Here is a 27,152-nt window from a genome sequence, read left to right on the forward strand (position 1 = left end):
ACCTCGAAATAATAAGAGCCATCTATGACAAACCCACAGCCAACATCATACTGAATGGGCAAGTTGGAAACATTCCTTCTGAGAACAAGACAAGAATGTCCACTCTCACTATGCCTATTCAACACAGTACTGGAAGTCCTAACCAGAATAGTCAGGCAAGAGAAAGAAATAAAAGGGATTCAAATAGGAAAAGAGGAAGTCAAATTATCTCACTTCACCAACAATATGGTTCTATATGTAGAAAATCCTAAAGGTTCTGCCAAAAAAACTAGATAAACAACTAGACCTGATAAACAACTTCAGTCAAGTGTCAGGACACAAAATCAATATATGAAAATCAGTAGCATTTCTATACACCAATAACACTCAGGCTGAGAACAAAATCAAGAACACAATTCCATTTACAATAGCCACAAAATAATAATAAAAATACCAAGGAATACATCTAACCAAGGGGATGGAAGATCTCTACAATAACTATAAAACGTTGCTGAGAGAAATCACAGACAACACAAACAAATGGAAAAACACTACATGCTCACGGACTGGAAGAATCAGTATCACTAAAACGTCCACATTGCCCAGAGCAACTGACAGATTCAACACTCTTCCTATCAAATTTCCAACACTGTTTTTCACAGGATTAGAAAAAACTGTTCTAAAATTCATACGGAGCCAAAAAAGGAGCCCAACAAAAACTGGAAAAATTCCCTTTGAAAACTGGCACAAGACAGGGATGCCCTCTCTCACCATTCCTATTCAACATAGTGTTGGAAGTCCTGGCTAGGGCAATCAGGCAAGAGAAAGAAATCAAGGGTATCCAGTTAGGAAAAGAAGAAGTCAAATTGTCCCTGTTTGCAGATGACATGATTGTATATTTAGAAAACCCCATTGTCTCAGCCCAAAATCTCCTTAAGCTGATAAGCAACTTCAGCAAAGTCTCAGGATACACAATTAATGTGCAAAAATCACAGGCATTCTTATACACCAGTAACAGACAAGCAGAGAGCCAAATCAGGAATGAACTTCCATTCACAATTGCTTCAAAGAGAATCAAATACCTAGGAATCCAACCTACAAGGGATGTAAAGGACCTCTTCAAGGAGAACTACAAACCACTGCTCAGTGAAATCAAAGAGGACACAAACAAATGGAAGAACATACCATGCTCATGCATAGGAAGAATCAATATCATGAAAATGGCCATACTGCCCAAGGTGATTTATAGATTCAATGCCATCCCCATCAAGCTACCAATGACTTTCTTCACAGAATTGGAAAAAATGGCTTTAAAGTTCATATGGAACCAAAAAAGAGCCCTCATTGCCAAGACAATCCTAAGTCAAAAGGACAAAGCTGGAGGCGTCACGCTACCTGACTTCAAACTATACTACAAGGCTACAGTAACCAAAACAGCATGGTACTGGTACCACAACAGAGATATAGACCAATGGAACAGAACAGAGTCCTCAGAAATAATACCACACATCTACAGCCATCTGATCTTTGACAAACCTGAGAGAAACAAGAAATGGGGAAAGGATTCCCTATTTAATAAATGGTGCTGGGAAAATTGGCTAGCCATAAATAGAAAGCTGAAACTGGATCCTTTCCTTACCCCTTATACGAAAATTAATTCAAGATGGATTAGAGACTTAAATGTTAGACCTAATACCATAAAAACCCTAGAAGAAAATCTAGGTAGTACCATTCAGGACATAGGCATGGGCAAGGACTTCATGTCTAAAACACCAAAAGCAACAGCAGCAAAAGCCAAAATTGACACATGGGATCTAATTAAACTAAAGAGCTTTTGCACAGCTAAAGAAACTACCATCAGAGTGAACAGACAACCTACAGAATGGGAGAAAATTTTTGCAACCTACTCATCTGACAAAGGGCTAATATCCAGAATCTACAAAGAACTCAAACAAATATACAAGAAAAAAACAAACAACCCCATCAAAAAGTGGGCAAAGGATATGAACAGACATTTCTCAAGGAAGACATCCATACAGCCAACAGACACATGAAAAAATGCTCATCATCACTCGCCATCAGAGAAATGCAAATCAAAACCACAATGAGATACCATCTCACACCAGTTAGAATGGCAATCATTAAGAAGTCAGGAAACAACAGGTGCTGGAGAGGATGTGGAGAAATAGGAACACTTTTACACTGTTGGTGGGATTGTAAACTAGTTCAACCATTATGGAAAACAGTATGGCGATTCCTCAAGGATCTAGAACTAGATGTACCATATGACCCAGCCATCCCACTACTGGGTATATACCCAAAGGATTATAAATTACTCTACTACAAAGACACATGCACACGTATGTTTATTGCGGCACTATTCACAATAGCAAAGACTTGGAATCAACCCAAATGTCCATCTGTGACAGACTGGATTAAGAAAATGTGGCACATATACACCATGGAATACTATGCAGCCATCAAAAAGGATGAGTTTGAGTCCTTTGTAGGGACATGGATGCAGCTGGAAACCATCATTCTTAGCAAACTATCACAAGAAGAGAAAACCAAACACCGCATGTTCTCACTCATAGTGGGAACTGAACAATGAGATCACCTGGACTCGGGAAGGGGAACATCACACACTGGGGCTATCATGGGGAGGGGGGAGGAGGGAGGGATTGCTTTGGGGAGTTATACATGATATAAACGTCATGCACATGTACCCTAGAACTTAAAGTATAATAAAAAATAAATAAATAAATAAATAAAAAGGAGCCCAAATAGCCAAAGCAATCCTTAGCAGAAAGAACAAAAGCCAGAGGTATCACATTACCTGACTTAAAATTATACAAGACTACAGTAATCAAAACAGCATGATATTGCTACAAAAAAACAGACATATAGACCAATGAAATAGACTAGAGACCCCTGAAATAAAGCCATACACTTACAACCAACCAACTGATCTTTGACAAAGGTAACAACAATAAACACAAGGGAAAGGACACTCTACTCATAAATGGTGCTGGGAAAACTAGCTAACCACATGCATGAAACTGGGCCCCCACTACTCACGATATGCAAAAATTACCTCAAGATGGATTTTAAAAACTTAAATATAAGAAATCAAACTACAAAAATCCTAGACAAAAATCTAGGAAATACTCTTCTAGGCATTGGCTTAGGCAAAGAATTTGCGACTAAGTCCTCAAAAGCAAAGGCAACAAAAACAAAAATTGTCAAACAGGACCTCATTAAACTAGAGCTTCTGCACAGCAAAAGAAACTATCAACAGAGTAAACAGACAACCTACAGAATAGGTAAAAATACAAACTATGCATCCAACAAAACATTAATATCCAGAATCTATAAGGAATGTAAACAAATCAAAAAGAAAAAAAGTCCCATGAAAAAGTGGCAAAGAACATGAACAGACACTTCTCTTTTTTTTTTTTTTTTTTTGAGACGGAGTCTTGCTCTGTCGCCGGGGCTGGAGTGCAGTGGCCGGATCTCAGCTCACTGCAAGCTCCGCCTCCCGGGTTCACGCCATTCTCCTGCCTCAGCCTCCCAAGTAGCTGGGACTACAGGCGCCCGCCACCTCGCCCGGCTAGTTTTTTGTATTTTTTTTTTTTTTTAGTAGAGACGGGGTTTCACAGTGTTCGCCAGGATGGTCTCGATCTCCTGACCTCGTGATCCGCCCGCCTCGGCCTCCCAAAGTGCTGGGATTACAGGCTTGAGGAACAGACACTTCTCAAAAGAAGACATACAAGCAACCAACAAATATAAAAAATGCTCAACATCACTAATCATCAGAGAAATGCTAATCAACACCACAATGAGAGACTATCTCACACCAGTCAGAATGGCCATTATTAAAAAGTCACAAAACAACATGTTGGTGAGGTTGTGGAGAAAAGGAACATTGATACACTGTTAGTGGAAGTGTCAATTGGTTCAGCCCCTGTGGAAAGCAATGTGGAGATTTCTCAAAAAACTAAAAACAGAATTACCATTTGACCTAGACCCCACTACTGGGTACACACCCAAAGGAAAATAAATTATTTTACCAAAAAGACACTGCACTCGTAAGTTTTTCACAGCACGATTCATAATAGCAAAGACATGGAATCAACCTTGGTGCTCATCAATAGTGAACTGGATAAAGAAAATGTGGTACAAATACAGCATACTACATAGTCATTTAAAAAATGAAACCGTGCCCTTTGCAACAACAAGGATGCAACTGGAGGCCATTATCCTAAGAAAACTAATGCAGACACAGAAAACCAAATAACGCGTGTTCTCACTTATTAGTGGGAGCTGAACGCTGGATATACACAGACATAAAGATGGGAACAAGGCCGGGCGCGGTGGCTCAAGCCTGTAATCCCAGCACTTTGGGAGGCCGAGACGGGCGGATCACGAGGTCAGGAGATCGAGACCATCCTGGCTAACACGGTGAAACCCCGTCTCTACTAAAAAAAAAAAAAAAAAAAAGATGGGAACAACAGACACTGGGACCCCTAAAGACGGGAGAGAGTGTGGGAGGGAAGGAGGTGGGGAAGGGCTAGGGCAAGGGTTGAAAAACTACGTATTGGGTACTACGTTCACTGTTTGGGTGACGGTATCAACAGAAGCCCAAACCTCAGCACCAGGCAATATAACCTATTTCACAAACCTGTACATATACTCCCTGAATCAAATATTTAAAATAAAAATTAAAAATTAAGATGGTGGCTATCACACTATGGTCTGAGGGCTACTGCTGACCCACATGTTTACCACTGTTTTTTAAGTAGTTATTTTCAAAATATGGCAACCTATTCATCTGTTTCTGGCCTAAATTGGTAATTTAGCTCAATAACATATCTCATGGCATTCTAACAAATTCAGAACGTCGTCCCCACTAATGGGGCTTTGTCAACAGCTGTACCAACAAAAGCAAACGCATCCCCTTCACATTCCAGCTGGACTGAATGATCACCTCTAGGTTTCTTGCATGCTACTCTCTCTGCCTAAAATGCCTTCCTCACCTCCTTCCAGTACCTGGTTAATTCTTGCCTATGTAAGCACTTGATTTAGATGTCACCCCCTGTTGAAGCCTTGGGAAGATGACCCACGGCCCTCTGCCACCCCCGCCCCATCGTGTCACACTGAATTCACACATTACAGTAAAACTGATTGCTTCCTTGTCCCACCTCCCCTCTGCAATACATTCTTTTTGAGGGCAAGGGCTTTATCTGCGTTACTGTAGTATTCTCCCAGTGCCCAATAACCAAAATAATCAGAAGGGAGGGAGGAAGGAAGGGAAGAAATTAAAAGTGGGGGGTAATCAAGGCAGTTAAACAGAAAGAAAACTGGCAAAGAAGTAGGGAAAATGGGAAAAATAGGAAAGGGAAGGGAAGACAGGTGTTTTCAAATACTGCACTCTATCTGCCATTCACACCCACCCCTTCAAGGGAAAGTATAACACGATTAAGAACACCTGCCAGATCGAGTTATTGTTATCAATATAAAGAAAGGAAAAACTGAGAGCCACTTTCTGGAGGAAAAAAAAAAAGGATCTGAAGACTATGAAATTCAATCCTGTGTAACTCTGTAAATTAGTGACATTTTACTATTAAAAAAATACACTTTTCCTTTAAACGCTTCATTTTCAAAGGCTTACTTCATCCTTAAATGGGTATTTATTTTAACTTTCTGAAATGAAGTTTATTTCCAAAAAAATTTAGAATATGACTTAACAGAAAAACATAACTTTAATATATGTATTTGTACTTAACAGCTAACTTTTCATAAATACATCAAACCCCTAAATGAAAGATATTTAAAGATTATGACACTTAAAGGAAGACTTTACTTTCCTGAATGGGACTTATCAATATAAAAGGAAATTTATCATTATGCCTTAAATTTATTTACAAGAAAGATCATCATCGCTCTTTACATGTGGAACAAAGATATAAATTACTTGCTCATGTAAGAGTTCTTCTATTAATAACAATATTCAGAGCCAACACTTTACCAGAAAGTAGGATAAGACTTCTTAATTCTTTTAATATTTTTCACTTTTAATTTAACCTCTTACCCTAAATGCAGGATTTGCTCCCTGCTCCAAGAGGCACTTCACGGCACCTGCACACAAGTTGTATGCTGCAATATGCAAAGCTGTTCCAAAATTAAAATCACTGCAAGTGGCATCCACATCTGCAATTAAACATCACAAGTATATTAACTAAAATTTTAAACTTAGCTATTATAATTTAAAAGAAGACAGGGTTTTGGGAGTAGGGACTTTTATCATTTATAAGACTTAAATCAACCCACTAGAAGCATGATTTCACAAAAGAACAAAATGTTTATATTACAATCTAGTTAAACAGTTGATTATTTTCTTAGTACAACAAAATTCATTATAAGATGGAGTGATATTATCCTGGGTTTTCAAACTAAAACATATTTTAAAACAATTAATGGCAATAATTCGTATTTGTAAAAGTAACAGCTTATCACAATCTCCCATTAAGTCTGTGGCATATTTGCCATGACAACTACAGTGAGGTAGAGTAGTAGAGTTTAGGTCAGGGGTCAGCAACCTATGACCCAAAAGTCAAATCCAGCCCACCTGGTTTTATAAAGTTTTATTAGAACACACAGGCACACTCACTCATTTACATATCCTCTGTGGCTACTTCCATGCTACAACTATGGAACTGAGTAGTTTCATCAGAGACCATGTGGTCCAAAAAGTCTAAAATATTTACTAGCTGGCCCTTTACAGAAACAAAACGGCCAATACCTGGTAGGTAAAACAAAGCAGAATTTTCAAAGCAACTAAAGTCTAATTAAGCATAGAAATGCTTACCTATAAATTGATTCATAACACTGTACTGAACAAATGAATTTGAATTTCATAATGAGAAAAGTAATCTTGCAACTCTAAGGACATTTTAATAACTTTTAACATAGCATACGTTATATTTAAATACAGGAAATTCTCCAGATTTGGGAATCCCATCTTGAATATTTTCCATAACAAGGGTTTAAATGTACCTCTGGTTCTGCAAATCCTACCCTCAACTAAATGACACCACACCCACATATCCTTCCTACAACTGCAAACAACCCAGATATACTCAAGACACACTCTCTTGAATTATTAAAAACACAGAAGTGTCGACAGAGGCTTTCTTCCTAACATCATTCACAAAGTGAAAAGGTAGAATTTTAAAGAAAAAAATGGACAATTTATGCAGATTGGAGATTAGAAATGAACATTCTGGGAAATTTATTGAATCTCTAAAGCATGTTCCTACAATGGGGAAAATATTGTACACTTCCTTTAATTTAATGTTAATACTATTTGCTTGCTCTCATATTTTTCTAAAAAATAAAGAAAAGAAAATTGGCCCTGAAGAGAACCAGAGAGAAAAATCAAAATACCAGGACTGTGACTTAGACATTCAGATCTTCAGTTTCAGGATATCACCATCAAAACAGGGGAGAAAAAACAGAAATATTATCCCTTAGGTTGAATTATATAATTTCAGAACCAAATGCCATCTAAAATAAATAGTATTTATTATTCCAATGCCAATCTCTGAAGACCTTATTGTTCTATTTCTGGCTACCCAAGCAAGGCAAAAGAATCATAAAGCATGTAGAATCAATTATATAAAACATCCGTGTTATACTGGAGAACTGGAGATATGAAAACCCAGAGAACACTCTTTCATTTTGTATCTCTGTACTAATCCTTTTGTAGAAAAGATAGTAATACTCAATAAAGAAATTTTAAACTATCTCAGAAATAAAATGGAGTAGAAAGGCATATGAAACAAGATGGATTAGAAGTTAAAAAAAATCCTTGAATTATAATTTTTATGCCACCACTGAAGTGTTCAGTTAATAATATCTAAAGGTGATCTTATAATACTTGCCTTTTGGTTTCGATGTTTTCAAAATCACTCTTATAAGTTCTGGGACATCAAAATAAGCAGCGTAATGCAAAGCATTCATGTTTGTCCAGCGACTCCGCAAACTAATGTCTGCTCCCAGGTCAATAAGTTGAGTTGCAAATTTTACAGCTGTTTCCACATCACCTAAAGAAGATTTTCCAACTTACTTTCCTTTAGTACAAATTTTAAGTTCCAATGGATGGCTATCAATTGCCGCATTTAAAAAGCCAAAGCAAACAGTGCACTGTATAAACACACCTCGAAAATTTCACTTGCAGGAATTTATCCTAAGAAAATAATCATACACAGGGATGTGATAAATGGGATACACTTGGCTGTAAAGATGCTCATCTCTGCACTGTTATTAATATAATTGTAAAAAATCCAAAAAGTACAATAAGAAATTGGTTAAACAGAGACACACACAGAATGCTATGAAGCCATCAACAACAACACAGCAGATCAGTGCTACTCCAAACGTGTTCTGTGGACCACTGGCAGTCCCAAATTGCAATCTGTGTGTACTTTTTATAGCTTTTCCCCGTTTAATATGTCTTCTCATTACGTTAACTAAAATGTAGTCTTATACCTTTTATTCTTTCTTCTTTTTTCAAGACAGGGTCTTGCTCTGTCACCCAGATCGGAGCATAGGGATGCAATCACAGCCCACACCAACCCTGAACTACTGGGCTTATATGACCCTCCTGCCTCAGCCTCGCAAGTAGCTCAAACTCTAGACAGGCACCACCATGGTTGGCTAATTGTTTAATTTTTTGTAGAGACAAGGTCTCACTATGTTGCCCAGGCTGGTCTCGAACTCCTGGCCTCAAGCAATCCTCCTGCCTTGGCCTCCCAAAGTGTTGGGATTATAGGTGTAAATCATCATGCATGGCCAGTTTCATGCCTCTTGAAAAATATTTGGGCTTATATTTTATGGTTTTATTTTATTTTGTATTATAAATTCATTGTTATTTCGTGAAAGTAGCAGTCCATGATGGGTTGTGAGGGAAAAAGGGAGTCCGTCACCACCAGAAGTTTCAGCATCACTGCATCAGACTATTGAAACAAGGAGAGACAATCACAGTATATCGTTAGGTAAGAGATGCAGGTTTATAAAATGACAAAGCACAAGAGAGTAACAATTTTGGAAAGTACGCACATATGTTACATATGTAGGAACAGACCTTAGGTCTCCAGACTGGGGTCTTGAGATTAGGAATCAGTATGTAAAGACTGGCCTTGGACTGTCAAACCTTGTTATAAACCCTCAGAAAGATTTTAGGGTGTTAGCAGTTATTCTCATCTAATACACAATCAGGCATGAGGCCTGATCCAGAAAAGCTCGGAGGTATCAGGAGGGTATAAAGACCTCCTTGAGAAAAGGGAATATGGTTTTTGGAAGGACCTAACTGAATCCTCAACTCTTCAGGCAATATTATCATCAGCAGCTGGGTGCCATCCCATGGACAATATATGGGCATAAATATAGATTAAGCACAAATGCAGATGATATTAGCAACTGATAGATTTACCACACACTTACCAATACCATGAGCTCCAGATTTGCAGGTATAATGTAAAAGAGTCATATCTGTCAGTCCATCTCTATCATTCACATTGCAACCTCTCTTAAGAATCTGAAGCAGTCAAGGAAAATATGGTTACAACCTAACTACTGAGGTACCTATTGCTTTCAAACCAATGCTGAAGAACCAAGTTAGTCTATCAAATCTGAATTACTTCTCAGTAAAATGTATAGACAGTATCGGCATCTCTAAAGGGTAAATTTTACATCTGCACTCAACAAGAATGAAAACTGAACTTGTCAGCAGGCGGAAGGAAATTCTTGAAGATTATTCCAAGGGTAATCTGGCACTCCAAATACGTTCCTCTCAAAAATGAGCAAAATTTTATTTCTATGGGTGTAATGATATTTGAAAAAAAGTATAAGCACTCTCTTCCTACAACACAGCAACACACTGGTCAAGGAACCCTCCCTCAAAAAATCTAACATTCTTAAAGACTACATTCAAGCCTGTATCTTTACCAAAACACCCAAAAGTGTAAACAGAACGTGATGGTAATCAAATCCCTTCATTGAATGCATAAAAGTTTACAAAATTAATTTTTACAAAGAAGCAAATACAAAAAATGCCCCTCCCTGCACCCACCAAGAGTCTATAAATGTCAGGACAGAGCATGAAGAAATAATCAGAAGAATATATAGTATTAACTCACTGCCCCATGAAAATCCTGGAAATACAAATAAATATCAGAACATTTAAAGGGTTTCTCCTTATCATCTTCCTTTCAGATGGGGAAAAAAATCTATACCATTAACAATCCTAACAATATAAAACTTAAACTGTAAGAATTCCTTACCTCATTTCCAATAATGTCAATGTTTTGTTGGACCTGAGGAACCCATTGTCTTAAAATGGCAAATAATTCTGAAACTGAAGTTTTGGGATCAAAAAGAATTTCCTGGCATGATGCATCATTAGGATCAAAGAAAGAAAATTCTGAAATAAAAAAAAAGATGTGAATTAACTTTACTAAAAGTTTCAAATAAATTGAAAATAATAAACAATAAAACCAAGGTTCAAATGATACAAATATTTTAGATGCTAAAAAAAAGCAGAAGTATCTAAAGAAGGAAAATATTACGAACATTTGCTGAGCACTTACTAAACACTTTAAAAATCCTCACCAGTACCTTACCTGGCAGGTATTATTCTCATTTTGCACATGAGGAAAGCAAAGCTCAGATTAAATAATACCAGCTCAACGTTGCACAGCTAGTAAGTGGCAAATCTCGGGTAGAAAACCAGGTCTATCTCCAAAGTCTATCTTCTTTCCTCTATTATTCTACTTGCTGAGGTAACTCGCCATTAAGCTCAGGTTGTAACGGCATGCATAAGCAGTGGGACTCATGGGGTTTGTTTTTGCTTTCTTCTTTGCATTTATATATTTTCCAAAATTATACTATGTACACATGGTTCTTACTTTTAGAGTCAAGATAACTAAAAGATGAAAGGAAAGGTAACAAACTAAAGACACGTATAGAAGCAGAGCAGCAGTCCATCAGAAGAGAATCAGAAAGACTAAAACTGAAACAACATTCATAATCTTAGATAACAAAATGGTCCTGTTAGGCAAAAATCAAAATAGAAGCCAAGACAAACCTTGGCCTCTGAGCCAATGTCCCACATCCAGCTCAGGAAAACCTATAAGGATCTATTCTCCAAAACACCTACTTAAACTGTACATGAAGCTTGGTCAGGTCAGCAAGACTCAGCACGTTGTAGCAAATCAATAACGACCAAACTAACCCACTCATTCTAACCAGTGAGAATTAAGCTATATGAATTTCCTCTTCTAGGCTTTATAAACCTTACTATGACCTTCGTGAGACAAGCTTCTTACCTTGGTTTGGAAAGTCTCCCCCGTTTGCAGTTTTTTTACTCACTTAATATTTATATTAAGAAAAGCACCCTGGATTTTCTTGACAGCTTTTGGTGTCCGAAGCAGGATCAGAAGAAGACCCCTGCAAAGCCCCAAAGCCAGTGAGTAACTAGGTGCTGGTAGCCAGGGCCGTGGCACTGGCTGCTCTCTCACCCGGCCATGGAGTTCTACAGTAAGTCTCTTTTGAATCTGAGCTCTCCTCCTTCTGTGTAAAACTCTCCAATTATGCTGAGCAACCTTTGCTGAAACTTCTCAGGAAGTCACCCTATTCTGTTTTCAAAAGGGGGAAGGGTGAAACGCATAATTCCCTGTGTTCCAGAGCAGCTGCTGAAAAAAGAATCCTTAATAGTTAAGACTTTTCGGAGAATCGAATGCAAACATGGGGTCCAGAAACAACTGTGGATCAGAACCTTGTGCCTTTTTGGAAAAATGGGTGAACTTTACAAAGAATAATTTGCAATTTCAGTGACCACTTTGGAGAACGTTTAATTTAGTTAAGACAGTCAGTCTGCCTTTGGGAGTGCCCTTGAAGAAAGAGTATCCTGAGCCTTTCAGAGACAATGGAATGCATTCTTTGATTTGTATGCAGAAGCTTCTGGACACAAAATGACTCAAAAATAGCTTCTCTAAAAGCATCCCTACAGCATTCAAATAAAAAAAACTTCACTAAAAAGCTGTAGCCATCTGAGCAGGTAACCTTGACTTGTTCCATCTCTCAGAGGTACAATTTGGATCTAGCTTCTTTCATAAACTAATAAGCTTTGTATTATTTTAACTGACACATGGCTAAAATTTGGAAATGACAGCTATAAGATCTGTGTCTGTCTGTATACACAAACACACACACAGAGATCTTAGAGCTATGTATGTTCAATAGATCTAAGTAAAAACAAGTGTTTATATAAATTAAGTATTCCTGAAAACTCTCAGAAAAATAGGAACTAATCCAAATGCTTTTTAAGTTCATGTGACTTGGGTGATTTTCAATAAACAAAAACATTGTTGGTTTAGTTTGAAAAACCAATATGCCTTCAAGGTTGTCAGCATTAGACATAAGGCAGATGTACAACTTTGATTCTATGTAGGTTTACTAGTCGAATAAGATCATGTTCAAGACTAGAGAATTACAAACAAGCTTCTGCTATCTCCATGTTACAAAATTTCTCAGCAAGAAAAACAAGATGATGCTTAGCTATTTAACGTCTCATGAAATTTTCATAAGTAATCCAAGCATAATCGTTCAAAACAAGTGAATTAAATCAATGTAAGTCCACATAAGATAAATACTGAAACATTAATTGCTGAACATAATTTTACCTACTTTTGGACAGAGAAACTAAAGATACCTGGGTGTGTTAGTAAACATGTCCTGTGCTACATAGAAAAATTTAAGGAAACATGTGCTTCCAGAACATATCCAGTTTCTAGGAATTTCATACAATTTCTAGAACACTTGGTATATTCATAGATTTCTAAACCTACAGAATGCCAGCATGACAGTCAAGAAAAGATATGAGGTATGAAGATATGTTTTTTGAAAAAGAAAATAAAGGAAAAAAACAAAATGGCTAGAAGTTGAAAAGAGGGAGATGGAGAATCTTGTATGATTGAGCTGGCTAAAATTGAATGAATCTATTATCATTCAAATCAAAATAAGGCATAACTAGCATTTGAGCTCCTGTTAAAATGACTAAACTTTCTTGGAGTATGGGCCTGCTCTTGATGGGAGACTGTGAAAGGTTTTTCTTTAACTTTTGAATGGTCTGCCTAGAAAACAAAGATTCTGTGTTTTGTCAAGATAATTGCTTCATGTTGTCTTTGATTATTTAAGTTTCTCTCTCAAAAAGTCAAGGGGTTTTGGTCTTTTTTTTTTTTTTTTTTTAAACAACTACATGGCTTTCTGTATTTGCCTTTGAAATCTTTGTCACTTTGGTTAAATGGATAACTAAATACCTGTAATCTATTTAATCAAGTGTTTTGAATCTTTTGGGTTATTTTTTATAAACTTCCCAAAAATCAAATTCTGAATGAAGTCTTTTCTGACCTTAGACTAATTCTGGGATTTTTCAGAGGCCCCTAGAAAATCCTGTTCTATTTCCTTATTAAAACACACACACACACACACACACACACACACAGACATTAAAGTAATTAAGCATCTTTGCATGGGAAGCCTTGTCAAATTAATGTGAAACTAGGCTTGATATATTACATTGCATGAGAAGCATTGTCAAAGGTGATGCTTAACCTTCTTTATGTTATTTTTGTATGACTATATTATCAATGCAAGTGTTCTAGAAATTGTATGAAATTCCTAGAAATTGGATATGTTCTGGTGTAATTTTATCAGTCATAATTCCAGTTATTATCTTCAAATGTTATAAAACAAACAACAAATTTCCTTGTCAACTGCATTAAAATGAACTCTCATCAAATCTGTAACTATGGACATTTTAAATCTTTTGCCACCTACAGACAGTGATTTTTCACTCTGATATTTTCCTGAAAGCTTTTGTAAGCATCAGTGATACAAAATTGCAGGAAGATTTACAGAAAAGACTCTGACAAGTATAGGTTTCTGATAACTTTAAGATCACGGCATTAGACTGGATAAGAATTTCCAGAACTGTAATGGAAAACCAAACCAATGGATTCATGAGGCTGCTAACCCAAAATCAAGCAGGACAAGAATTACAGGGAACTGAATGAACTGATGAGGGTAATAATTTTTATGTCTTTGAAATATTGCGGGTTCTTTAATGTTTGTTTTCTAAATTTAAAGAACGCCTTTTCTCTTTTCCCTTAAGACCTACAACTTACAGCAATTTGGTGAAGAATATTTTTGTAAACAAAAAGGCAACACATTTTCTTTTCTCCCTACCCCAACCCCTCGAAAATTCAGAAACTCTTATTGAGTATTTTTTCATGGCAATATAAGCATTTACAAAAGTTTAATAAAAGTTTGTTTTCCCTCTAACAGGACACAACTGGGCAAGGCCTCTGCTTGGTTGCTTAGACTGAAAAGGCTTTTTAAAGTCTCATTTCAGATTCCTTATTACCAGACAGTTTTAAAGAATTCGGATTGACTTTACAGAACCAATAAAGCCCCTAAGATACTACCAAACCTCTGACTGGAATGGCATACTTGAGAATGTGCACATATTCACTATTCTTGCTGCACTTACGTATATAATCAGGCCAGCTTAATGAGACAAAACTTATTTGCAAACAAATTAGCCTGTGATTATCTTTGGTAGAAATGGGGAACGCTAGAGAGAAAATTTGTGTTTCTGTAGAAAACTCAGAATACACCCATTATCAGATTCTAGTCCTGTTTATTGTCTTTGGGGCATTGTCATCCAGCTACAAACTGGATTGGATCCTGAATTCCTCTAGTTTCCTCCAATATCTGGTTACAACTCTCCAAACTAATATTTCCAATTTATTAAAACTGTCCTTTTCCCCAACCCCTACTGGATGATTTGATGTAAACTTTAGACAAATCGCCACCATGGCTCATGTAAGGAACTTTTGTGCCTGTTTCTGTGGGGGTCGCTCAGAGAATTCACCAAAACATCTGATGACATCAACCAAGACATTCAAACTGCAAACCAGGAAAGTCTGTCAGCAGAAAGTGCCATCCTCATTTCAGCATCTCAAGATGCTCCAAGAGCAAATCTGGAAATCTTCTTAACATGCTGCCCTCCAGATGGCTCATTTAAATAACAATAAGTTAGATTTATTAAGTGTCTTGTAGATACTAGGGACTGTTCTATGAACTTTGTGTATATTAATTTATTTAATCCTCATAACTATCATATGAAGTAGGCACTATTGTTATTCCCATTTTAAAGAAGAAACAAAGGGACAGAGAAACAATTTGCCCAAAATCACACAACTGGAAAGTGACTGAGTTAGGATTAATGCCAGAATGAGACCATAACCTCTAAGCTACAATATCTAACTACATTTGAATTTTCAAATTCCACGCAGGAAAATAAAGTATTTTTTATGTTGTTGCAAGCTTTTGAGATTTAAAAAAAAAAAAGTTTTATGTTTCTATTTTTGGGGGGGATGGAGTCTCACTCTCTCGCCCAGGCTGGAGTGCAGTGGCCGATCTCAGTGATCTCAGCTCACTGCAACCTCTGCCTCCCTGGTTCAAGCGATTCTCCTGCCTCAGCCTCCCAAGTAGCTGGGACCACAGGCACCCACCACCACACATGGCTAATTTTTATATTTTTAGTACAGATGGGGTTTCACCATGTTAGTCAGGCTGGTCTTGAACTCCTAACCTCAGGTGATCCACCCGCCTCAGCCTACCAAAGTGCGGGGATTACAGGTGTGAGCCACCACGCCCAGCCTAAAAAATAGCTTTTAATCAAAAGAAAGTGGGGTGAGGGGAGAAAATGGAGGTGATGTCTGCTTTAAGTCAAGATGGAATAATGAGGGCCAAATTTGCCCTTCCATCTGAAACAACCAAAACACCAGAGGGAGGGAACAACGGTTTTCAAGACACTGGACATTAGACAATGAAAGACAGTGGTCCCTGAGGAATGGAATACAAACAAGAAAAGTCCTACACATGCCCAAGCTAACTGCCTTGAGGGAGTCTCCAGGAGCTAAGTTCAGGGGTGGGGCGGGGGGGACCAAGTAAAAGCCCAGCAAACTCCCTGAGTTGAGGAGACAGAGCTGAGAGTCTGGGGAACTTGAGGTGGCCAGAGGTCACAGGGCAGAATACAGCAGAGATGGATACACGCACTGCAAGAGAACCCCAGAGACCTGCAGAGGGTCCTCCTCAACTATTCATCATATGCTTGTGAGGAAATACTTGAGGTAAGGGAAAGAATCATCCATAATGACTACACGATTAATATCTATTCTCACCAGGAAGACTGAAAAAGAATCCTCATAATTCACACAGCATTGAGTAGAACAGCAGTCCTCAACCTTTCTGGCACCAGGGGCCAGGGCAGGGGGACCAGTACCAGTCCGTAGCCAGGGGGTTGGGGACCCCTGGAGTAGAATTCTCAGCAGTAGGGAATAATTAGCTCCAGACCAAGAATGGCTCCAGACCCACGTAACAAATCAGAAAAGCAGGACCTCAAAGGGTCCAACTATTTCCAAGTAACTAAACTGTATCAAGGAACGAAGTTCAAGAATACTTACATGAGTACAAAAATATCCAGCATCCAACAAAGTAAAATTTACAATGTCTGGCATCCAAAGTAAAATTCACAATGTCAGGCATGCAAAGCAACAGGAAAACATGACCCATCATCAGGGGCATAATAAAACAGACCTGGAGTTGATACGGATATTATAATTAATAGACAAGGACATGAAAACAGTCATTATAACTCTATTCCAAACGTCCAAAGGTGGAGAAGAGACCTGGGCATAAAAAAAAGCCAAAGCAAACTTTAGAGATGAAAACTTCATCTGAAATGAAAACTGCACTGGATAAAATCAGCAGCTAATTAGACACTGCAGAAGGAAAGATGAATGAACTTGAAGATACAGTAATAGAAACTAACCAAAATAAAGAGAAAAAAATGTTTAAATACAAAAAAAATCAGTGAGTTGTGGGACAACTTCAAGCAGTCTACAATATACATGCAATTACAGTATCTGAAAAGGGAGAGAAGCAGGAAAAAAGTTTTTTTAATGATTTCCCAAACTTAATGGAAACTGAAACCCACAGATCCAAGCAGTTCAACCAACCCCAAGAACAAGAACACACAGAAAATAATACACCTAAGTGCGTAATAGTAAAATTGCTCAAAATAAAGAGAAACTCTTTAAAGCAGCCAAAAAAAAAAGACATGTTACATCTAGAGAAACAAAAATGACAGCAGAAACAATGCAATTGGGAAGACAGCAGAGCAAGACCTTTCAAGTACTGAAAGAAAACTACCAACCTATAATTCTAAGCCCAGCAAACATATTTTTCAAAAAAAGAAGGTAAATAAAGATGTTTTCAGACATAAAACAGCTGAAAGAATTCATCACTGGCAGACCAGCACCGTAAGAAACATTAAAGGAAGTGCCTCTGGCAGAAGGAAATGGTATCAGATGGAAATCTGGACCTACACAAAGGAATGAAGAGCACTAGAAACAGTAACTACATGGGTAAATGAGATTTTTTATATTATTTAAATTTAACAGATAATTCAATTTTTAAGCAAAATATAAGGTATTGTGATATTTATAATGTACATAATGTGTGTTCTGCATAAAATGATTCTGAAGGCATTTCAAAGCAAAAGATTCCAAAAACGGTTGTGCAAGAACAGTACATAGTTTTACAGGGTAATCACCTTGAGAGTCAACACCGTGTCACACGTCTCAACTCTGATTTCTGTGGACTGGTTTCTTTTTGTTTCTTGGTTTTACACTCATTAGTTGGTATCACATAAAAATTCCTTATGGGGGCCTACATGACCCCGCATGACCAGGCCGGTGCCTTACTCTCCAATTCTGTCTCCTTCCACTCTGCCATCAATCACTTTGCCCCTCAGCCACAAAGGCCTTCCATTAATTCTTAGGATACACCAAGATCTTCCCCCAACACTGTGCCTTTAGTTTTCTGGTTTTTTTCCTGGAACACTTCTTCCCAGGCTCTTCTCACAGCCAGCCTCTTCTGATTCTCCGAATGACCACCCCATCTAAAGCAGCTGCCTTGGCCCCATTGTTCTCCATCACAGCACCCTGTTTCTTTCTTCCACAGAATTCATTATGACCTATTTGTGCTTTGTCTATTCATTTGTTTGTTTACTGTGTTCCCTACTAGAAGATCTGTCTTGTCACTGATACTTCCAGCATCCAGGACAGTCCCTAGCACACAAGAGGCCCTCAATAAATACTTGCTCAATAAATGCAATTATGTATGCTGCTTTTCAAGAGGATGCTGACCACAGTGTACTAACAAAGCAACTACGAAGAAAAGGGTCTAGAAATCCTGACAATGAGAAACTGGTGAAAGAACCAGAAATGTGTAGCCTAAGGAGGTTCAGACTAACTTAAAATGTTCAAACTATTTGCAAATACTTAAAGGCTATCCTATAAAAGAATTTGTGCCATGTATCAAACTAGAATTGGCCAAAATTTCAGGGAGATCAATTCTGAGTCAATATACAAACACAGTTTTATTACAACTAAAGCTTTTTGACAATAAAACTGACTATTTTGTTAGTTTCCCACTATTGAAGACATGCAAGAGGTTAAATGGTTATCTGACAGAGATCCTGAAAATACAATTTCTACACAGGAAGGTGAGTAGGGAAAGGTTCATAAGAGTCTAGAAACCTGTAATTCTAAGACTACAATGCTTTTTTTTTTTTTTTTGAGACAAAGTCTCACTCTGTGGCCCAGGCTGCAGTGCAGTGGTGCGATCTCAGCACACTGCAAACTCTGCCTCCTTGTTCAAGTGATTTTCCTGCCTCAGCCTCCTGAGTAGCTGATGTTATAGGTGCGCACCACCATGCCTGGCTAATTTTTGCATTTTTAGTAGAGATGGGGTTTCAATGTTTAATTTGTTACACAAAGGGTCAATATCCATTATCACCTTTCATTCAATGTATTTATCCAACAATCATTGAGCAATTAATAACAAATGACTATATTAACCTTTCTGAGATAAACAAAAATAAAATATGATTGTTCTCCATCCCAAAGCGCTACAATATAGGAATGAAAATAAGACAATTAGAAGTCAAGATGGAGTGAGACAAGTATCATACATAAGGGACAATGCACAAGGTTCAAAGTTTCCCCTGCATAACTGATTTTGTTGTATCTGAAAACAAGCCCAGTCGATTATTGCAAAACCTGCAAATAACTCCCAAGATCAAGGTACAGGTTTTATATGATACTTCTGATAACTGGTCTAGGTAAGCTGGGATAGAATCTGAATACAACAACAACAACAAAAGATACTTGGAGATGAGGAATTACTGTACTACAATGAGTATGACTAAAAGGACAAATTCTCAATCCAATAACTTTATATCTACTAATATTTAAAATCTGTATTATCTCTACCTCCAAAGACAATTTGAAATGGTGAACCAACATTTTACTTGAAAAACTCTAAATTGGAAATTTAACAATTCTATCAAATTTATCTCCTGGTTCCCTTTTATGATGATTCTGGAGAAATAAGCCTAAATAGATGAAAAGTGGAATGCTTCTAAATCAACGTTTTACACAGGAGATGTAAATGGACCAATTTAAATGTTAACCAATCTCATTTCACATTCCAGGGAAGGGTCTCTTACCCTCTTTGCCTAAGTACATAGATTTTTTAGCACGTCAGTATATTTAGCCAAAATAAATACATCAATAACAGAAGAATGCTAGATGGCTAAGCACCATTGCATTCTAAAAATAAAGTCCTCTAAATCCATCATGATGCTTAAAATGAACATTTTAACATAATATAAATGCTGACAGCAGAAATAAAGCATTTAGCTTAAGAAGCAGAAAAAGCAATAAGCAATTGTATTTTTGAAAAAGGAAAACTTTAGCAATTTTATGAGAACCACAAAAATGGTTCTAAGAAAAACTATGAGTACAAAAAAGGCATAACAGAGAAGTTACCAGTTCACAGAAAATAAGCACAGCTACTTCACATACCACAGTCTGAAGGCATTGGTGCTGCAGAAATGGAAAAGATAACTGGGGTATCAGAAGCAGAAAATATAAATGGGTATCTTCCAAACAAAGGATTTCCTTCTAATGGAAAATCTGGAAGGTCCTCTATGGTCATCTTCTAGAAAGCCACCTATAATAAAAAAGAAAAAAAAAGTGTTTCTACTTTATTTGTATGCAACTTACAATGACTGCCTTCAATCACAAAAAGCCTAAAAGTTCTTTGATGTCAAATCTGCTGACATTTTCAGCAAGGATCTTTTAGGAAAGGGAAATATTCCTTTTGGCAAAACTGTTGTTAAAAGGCATACATTGCTTCACACCGCCTTTTATATAGTCGGCAGCACATGTAATCTTTCTAGACAAAGCTCAAGAGGAATAAGCTATAATAGGTGAAAACACACTTTTTAAATGCTGAGCTAATCTAAATGGGTGAAATCCTCCTACTCATGTAAGAAACAAGGGCATATTAACCCTTGTAGATGAATCTTTAACTTCCCACGATGCTGGCACAAGTCACATCATTTGTCATCCAATAGCTCATGCCATGTGCTCATCACATGAAAATAATCTACCTTAAAATGTTTCCATTATTTTCTATCCCAGAAAACTTTACTGAAAATTAATCACGTCACTCTTACAAATCTAAGAGTTTACTAAGACTGTTCGACTTAACAAGGTCCGAGGGTCTGTGAGTTCTATCCTGGCTGAAGTCGGAAGCCATGCCTTTTAAAGCACAGGGCTTATATTACCTCTTTTTCTATTTCTATTCTAAACATGAATGCTTAGAATAAACTTGTCCTAAATTAGACTTTGTACTACATCCTAGCCTACATCTCAGAAATGATGTAGAAAGCAGAGAAACTGCTAATATAAACCAAACTTATGAAGCTAAAAGCCTTCCAGTTCCTTTTGTATCAGATCTTTACAATCTGAAGTATCATGAATCCCTGTTTTTAAAATGTAAGCAAAAAAATATAAAACTAAATTAAAAATGAGTTTAGATTGTTTCAGTAGAAAGCATAGAATAAAAATAGGTAATCGATAGCTTGATCTGGTAATAGATAACACCATACTAGCTATTACTTAATGTGTGCTCTGTTCTACTTAACCAACCCTGTGTCTAACATAACTATCCTTACCATCAGTGCCCCAGTACAATAAAACAGTCATTTCATTGAGCTCACTGTTGTCTTCCCAACTTGATTCATGTTTTCTTAATACTGGCAGGAACTGGTAAAAAGTAGGAGGCTTACTTTTTCCTCAAAAATCATATGCTTATATGGACATAGATCTTAGGTAACCTAATCCAGTTGTCACTATTTTGAGATATTCACATTTTCTTGGATGCTAAAATTACTTACCACCGAATACTCAGATGCATTTTGACATTAACCTTGCCACATAAATAGGAAAATGACAAGTTCATGGAATTAGTGTTATATAGCAATGGTGATCTTCCTCAAATGCTATCAATTCCAAACAGTAGTAAGTATTTATTAAGGAACCACTACATACAGGGCACTATTCTAGATGTTTCAGCGAATATGAAAATGAGTTAACAGATGGTCCGTGCTTGTTAGGTAGCTTACAATCTATTAAGGTGAATAAAATACCACTAATAACCATAGATTATGAGGCAGAATGGGATCTGCTCCATCACATAAGTACCAGGAACATTTGCAATGGGAGCTTCTAAGAATCATAAATGGTGAAGAAGGTATCATCTGCGATGAGTCTGGAATGATGAATAGGTATAAATGTAAAAGGGAATCCCATTAAAGGAACAGTAGGGCTGGAACTTGGGATATGGCTAGGAAAACAGTCAGAGGTGAGGCTGTAAGGGCTTTTTAGGGCTATACTGAGGAGCAAATGCCTAATCACAGACCAAACCACTTACTTTCATGAGCACTGGGAAACAACTGATTTTTTTTAAAAGAGAATAGCATGATTAAAGCTGTTTTAGGAAAATTAATCTGACTATAATCACAGTTTGGGACTCAGACATGTTTTTATACTCTTAATTCTTCAGCAAAGTGACTCAGTGGATATCTGTCTGAGTCGGTTAAGAGGAGTCACCACATGACTTCCCTTTCAAAGGGTGGAGTTTCTCATTCAAAAAAAAATGTTTTAAGTGATCCCCAGAGCACCTTTCATTTCCTTGTAAACTGTTGAGATCCTCAAAGATATGAACTGTATCTTACACAACTATCAGTTACCACAGGGGCTAGAATAGTGTGTTACACATATTTAATATTCAAAGCTTAGATTCAAAGGGGAAAGAACATTCATGCAATCAGAGGTAACCAGCTTCATTCTTTTACATATTAGATACTTCAAGTCCAGAGAAGCTACAATATTACCTGACCAATGCAGTGAACATTCTTTGTATTTTGTCTTTGTTGCGTTTTTCCCTAGTTACATTTCCTTATCTTCATGAAAAACTTAACATTCTACCTTTTGTCCTACCAAAGGAAACTATATACCCCTATAAACTTCCTATAGTCTCAGATTCATTTCCTAAAAGCAATTCCTGGATCTGAAGACCTATGATACCTGGGCTCTTGGTCATGGGTCTAAGTATACTGATCTGGACTGAGTACATACTTTCATTCCAAACCTGACTATGGTTAACTGGTGATCACTGATTATAAAGTAAGCCTAAAAAAAAAAAAAATTGGCCCTGTCAGGCACGGCGGCTCACACCTGTAATCCCAGCACTTTGGGAGGCCAGGGCAGGTGGATCACCCAAGGTCAGGAGTTCGAGACCAGCCTGACCAACATGGCAAAATCCCATCTCCACTAAAAATACAAAAAATTAGCCAGGCGTGGTGGCGGGCACCTGTAATCCCATACTCAGGAGGCTGAGGCAGGAGAATCGCTTGAACCCGGGAGACGGAGATTGCAGTAAGCCGAGATCGCACCACTGCAGTCCAGCCTGGGCAAGAAGAGCAAAACTCCGTCTCAAAAAAAAAAAAAAAAAAAAAATTGGCCCTAATCAACTGTCTACAAAACAGGTGCTTCTGATACTAACAATAGCTAGAATCAAATTCCCCAAACTCTGATTTCTACAGGAATTTCATCCTACTCATCACTCCAAGTTAGCTATTAGCAAAAGCATCTTATATAACATGGCTCAAACACCTTGTGATTTTTTTTTCAAGATTCGTTGGTACATGCTTTAACACACAGCAGTAATAAATGGGGATGTCCACTAGCATCTTCAGGCTGGTTCAGGACTGTCTGGACCCCATGAAAGAATCTTACTGAAGTCAGGAGACTTCAGATTTGAGATATGGTTCAAGAGCATCCTTGAGTTGTTCAACTAATAGGAGACCGAAGCTGTGTCCACTTTAGCTGGAATCATGAGGCCCTTTCATTCAATTTCCTATAATACTTTGTTATGAGTCATCATTCTCCTGAGATTCCAGTCTCACCACGTATTTAAAGCATAACTTCCATGATCCGTTTATTTGCTACCTACATAAAATCTGTACAATCTACTAAACAGGTATTTACAGTATTGGACACTTAGCTGGCCCTAGAGATAATTCAAAATTGAAATACCTGCCCTGAAAAAGCTATTTATGCATTCAGCAAATATTTATTCAGTTTTTCTTACTAAGTTCTAAGCTATGCAACGGTAAGGAAACCAGATGTGTCCTTGCCTTCATGTAGATTACAGCCTAGTGCTGACTCCTACCAGAAAGCTGAAAGTAGTAAGTGCTATGACCAAGGAGAGCCGGGTCCTATGAGAGCAGACTCAAGAGGGTCAATGAAGGCTTCGTGGAGACTAATAAGTTAAAGCTGTGGCGTCTGACCAGCTAACTACTAGCCACATATGACTATTTAAATTAATTTAAAAATTGGCCAGGTGCAGTGGCTCACGCCTGTAATCCCAACACTTTGGGAGGCCAAGATGGGCAGATCACCTCAGGTCAGGAGTTTGAGACCACTCTGGCCAATATGGTGAAACCCCACAGCAAAAATTAACAGGGTGTGGTGGCAGGTGCCTGTAATCCCAGCAGATTGGGAGACTCAGGCAGGAGAATTGCTTGAACCTGGGAGGCAGAGGTTGCAGTGGGCCGAGATCAGGCCACTGCACTCCAGCCTGGGCAACAGAGCGAGACTCTGTCTCAAAAAAAAAAAAAAAAAAAAAAAGAGAAAAAAGGAAAAGAAAATTTTAAAAAATTGAAATTTCAGTTCTTCCACTGTTCTAGCCCCATTCAAGTGCTCAAAAGCTATATGTGGCTAGTGCTACCATATTGGGCAATGCAAAAAGAACATGTTCCTGGTCTCCTAAAGCTCTTCTAAACAGCACTGAAGAAAAACAGTGCAGATCACTCTCCAGAAGAGAAAACAATATGCAAATGCCTGAAACAAGACACAAATAATGGTTAACACACTAAAGCAAGCCCATAGCTCCACAGTTCATTATAAATAATTAACAAGGGAGCAGTAAGCCTAAAAGTAACCAGAGTTTGTAGGTTTGAACAGGGAGAAAGAGTGAAGTTGGTTTTATATAAAGATCACTAGTTTCAAACACGTGTCAAAATTGGAGTTGTCATAAGCAATAAAAGACAACACAGGTCACTTTTTTAAAAGCCCTTCCGGGTGGGACTGTATGTGGTAAACACAAAATGTCTGAAATGAATCCTACAAATAGTATACCATGGGCTAAATCTTCTACAAAACAGAAGTAAACACATTCCATGCATAGCAAGACTCAATCTTACAGTCCAGATAGTCCGTATCAGATGAAAGCATTTAAAAAATGCATCATATTTACAATAACAAAATAAGCTGGAACCAGGATGGTTCTCCAACATAAAAACGCAGACCAACTAGACTCCAGCAGGTTCAAGTCTCTGCTTTCCTCCCTAGTTGCTCCATGCCCCGCACCACCCGATCCTGTGCTGTTTAGACGACTCACTTTAAATTATGCACAAGATTCACAAACAACAAACGTCAAAGTGAAAGTGAAGTACAATTTAAGTGCTGGCGGATGTTCCTAAGGAGGAAGGTGTTTACTGAAATCTTTCAAAGGTGCCGTTTTACACGATGACGGTGCTACAATATGAACACAGTCTAGTATCTCAGAACATACAGCAAGTCACTGTTCCGTAAGAACATCATCCTCTGATCTATATCAAAACACTGTCTCAGAACAGAGTTGAAAACCAGTGTCTAGATGACGTGAACAGCCTGACATCTAATTCAAAGCGCTACCATCATAAGCCGTGAACGGAATCCTTAAGGATGCGGGCTCAGCTCCAGCGCTCCTTCCAACTTCCCCTCCCAGGTGCGGCTGGTTCAGAATTAAGGTATCTCAGGTAGCCAAGGACTGCAATGACAGCCATTTGGTTTAACTTTGAAGACCCACGGGCCAAAGGTTTCTCGACAATTTAATGCGCAAGGGGAGTCAAGAGAGAAATGGGAAGAGGCCGCGATGGAAAGCCACTGCGCGTGCGGGGACTCCCGGGGCGGCCGCGGGCCAGAGCCCAGCTCCGCCGCCGGGTCCCGCACACCCCACGGCCCTCATCTAAAGTTGGGCCGTCGGTCAGCGACCGCCACGAGGAGCCCACATCCCCGCCAGGTGGGCCGCACCGCCCCGAGAAGGCCTCCCCGCGGTCGGTGACACCGGTGCCCACGGGAGGCGGCCGCGGGGCTTCCACAGCCCCCAGCACCTCTGCGCGACCCTCCCGGGGCCACCGACCTCCCCGCGGGCCCCTAGGGCCGCCCACCCCCGGCTCTGACCCCGCCGCCGGCCTGCCCGCGGCCCGGGGGGCCCCGCGCGCCCCCGGCCCACCTGCCTCCTCCGGGTCCTCTCGGAGCGGCCGGCTGGGGACGCGGGGGCGCGGGGGAAAGGCCGAGAGGCGCGCTCCCGCCGGCGCTGTCTCCCGTGGCCGCCCACGGAGCCTCCCGCCGCGCCGCTCGGGACCTCGCCGGGCCCCTCCCGCTGCCTCCCACGCGGGGTGGGCGCGCGCGCAGTGCAGGAGGCCGGGCGGCGCGCAGGCCTCGGCCTCGGCCCCGCGCACGCGCCGGGAACTCGGTAGGGACGGAGGAGGGAGTGCGCGCCTGCGCTGGCTCGCCTCGCGCCCGCGCCCCCGCACTCCCCAACGGGCAGAAGATCCGGCGCACGCGGGCCCGCGACCCCGGCTAGCAGCGTCTGCGAGGTGTCGCAGTGTCACCTCCCCCGCTGCGAAGCCAGGCGGCCCCGGCATGCCGTGCGTGCTCACCGCCTTCACAGCGCTCAGCCTCGCGGCCTCACGTCTCTGCCCTGCGGCTCTCCCACCAGCTGCTCGGGCCAGGGACCACGTCTTACCCGTCTTGGGCTCCCCAGAGTCCAGCCGAGCGTGGTGGAGAGTATATCCACCAGTTCCCTGCTGGCAGGGCTTGCTGTAAAAGGCCTAATCCATGCTACACCCACGTTGAGCAATTAGTTCATATCTCCTGCGGCTTTGCTCCCTCTTCACCCACCTTCTCTCCTGACCCCCTTTCTCCGTCTCCCAAGGACCTGACAGGGTGAACTGTGCACCTAAAGTCGTGAACTCTTGACAGCCTGTCATCTGGTAGCAAGAAAGCGTTACTGGATACATAGTCCCCTTAATGAGGAGACCTAGTAAGACCATGACCGAGGTTTGAAACGGAGTCAACAGTTACATCGTATCAGCTGTCTCTGAGGCCTACTGCGGCTGCTTCACAGAGGCTGTACTTCTGTGTTCAGTGCGCACAGTGCCTAGCAGGAACAGATGTTCAATGAACGTCTGTCATTGTCTCTGCAAGAGCAGAGGTAAGCGCTCACCGCACCCCAGAGCATCTTTTCCTGTTAGAATCATTGATTCCAGGGACTGGGAAAAGCCCCCTTCCCAGTTGCCTGAATCCTCCTTACAGTGTCTTCCCACCAAGAGGTGGTTTAACACCTCGCGGTGTAACAAGGAGCTCATTACCTTTTAAGGCAGTCATTTAATCTTTGATCAGCCTTTTGGAAAATTTCTTTCTACCTTAGAAGCTAAAATCCAGCTCCCTGCATCTCCCCATCATTGGATTTTGTTTCTGCCCTGGGAATTCTTAAGTCTGACTCCAATTTATCCAAGA

At 39.4% G+C, this 27,152-nt stretch overlaps 1 protein-coding gene across 6 annotated transcripts in view; it reads right to left on the reverse strand.

Annotated features, from left to right (window-relative positions):
* CLIP4 (CAP-Gly domain containing linker protein family member 4) overlaps positions 1-27,152 on the reverse strand; it is a 105,672-nt gene that overhangs the window by 50,186 nt on the left and 28,334 nt on the right. For 3 of the 6 annotated variants that reach the window (XM_033176155.1, XM_033176156.1, XM_033176154.1), the window contains 5 exons: positions 20,040-20,187; positions 10,323-10,462; positions 9,484-9,577; positions 7,923-8,084; positions 6,071-6,189 (listed from right to left, as the gene is read on the reverse strand). In XM_033176155.1, the coding sequence (XP_033032046.1) occupies positions 6,071-6,189; positions 7,923-8,084; positions 9,484-9,577; positions 10,323-10,462; positions 20,040-20,172 (648 nt within the window). In that variant the 5' untranslated portion in view covers positions 20,173-20,187. Of the gene's footprint in view, positions 1-6,070; positions 6,190-7,922; positions 8,085-9,483; positions 9,578-10,322; positions 10,463-20,039; positions 20,188-25,863; positions 26,110-27,152 lie in introns of those variants that run through there. The other 3 variants (XM_033176153.1, XM_033176158.1, XM_033176157.1) reach the window with 3 other exon arrangements.

Source organism: Trachypithecus francoisi, unplaced genomic scaffold (assembly GCF_009764315.1).
Source record: "Trachypithecus francoisi isolate TF-2019V2 unplaced genomic scaffold, Tfra_2.0 Lachesis_group17, whole genome shotgun sequence".
NCBI classification, from domain to species: Eukaryota; Metazoa; Chordata; class Mammalia; order Primates; family Cercopithecidae; genus Trachypithecus; species Trachypithecus francoisi.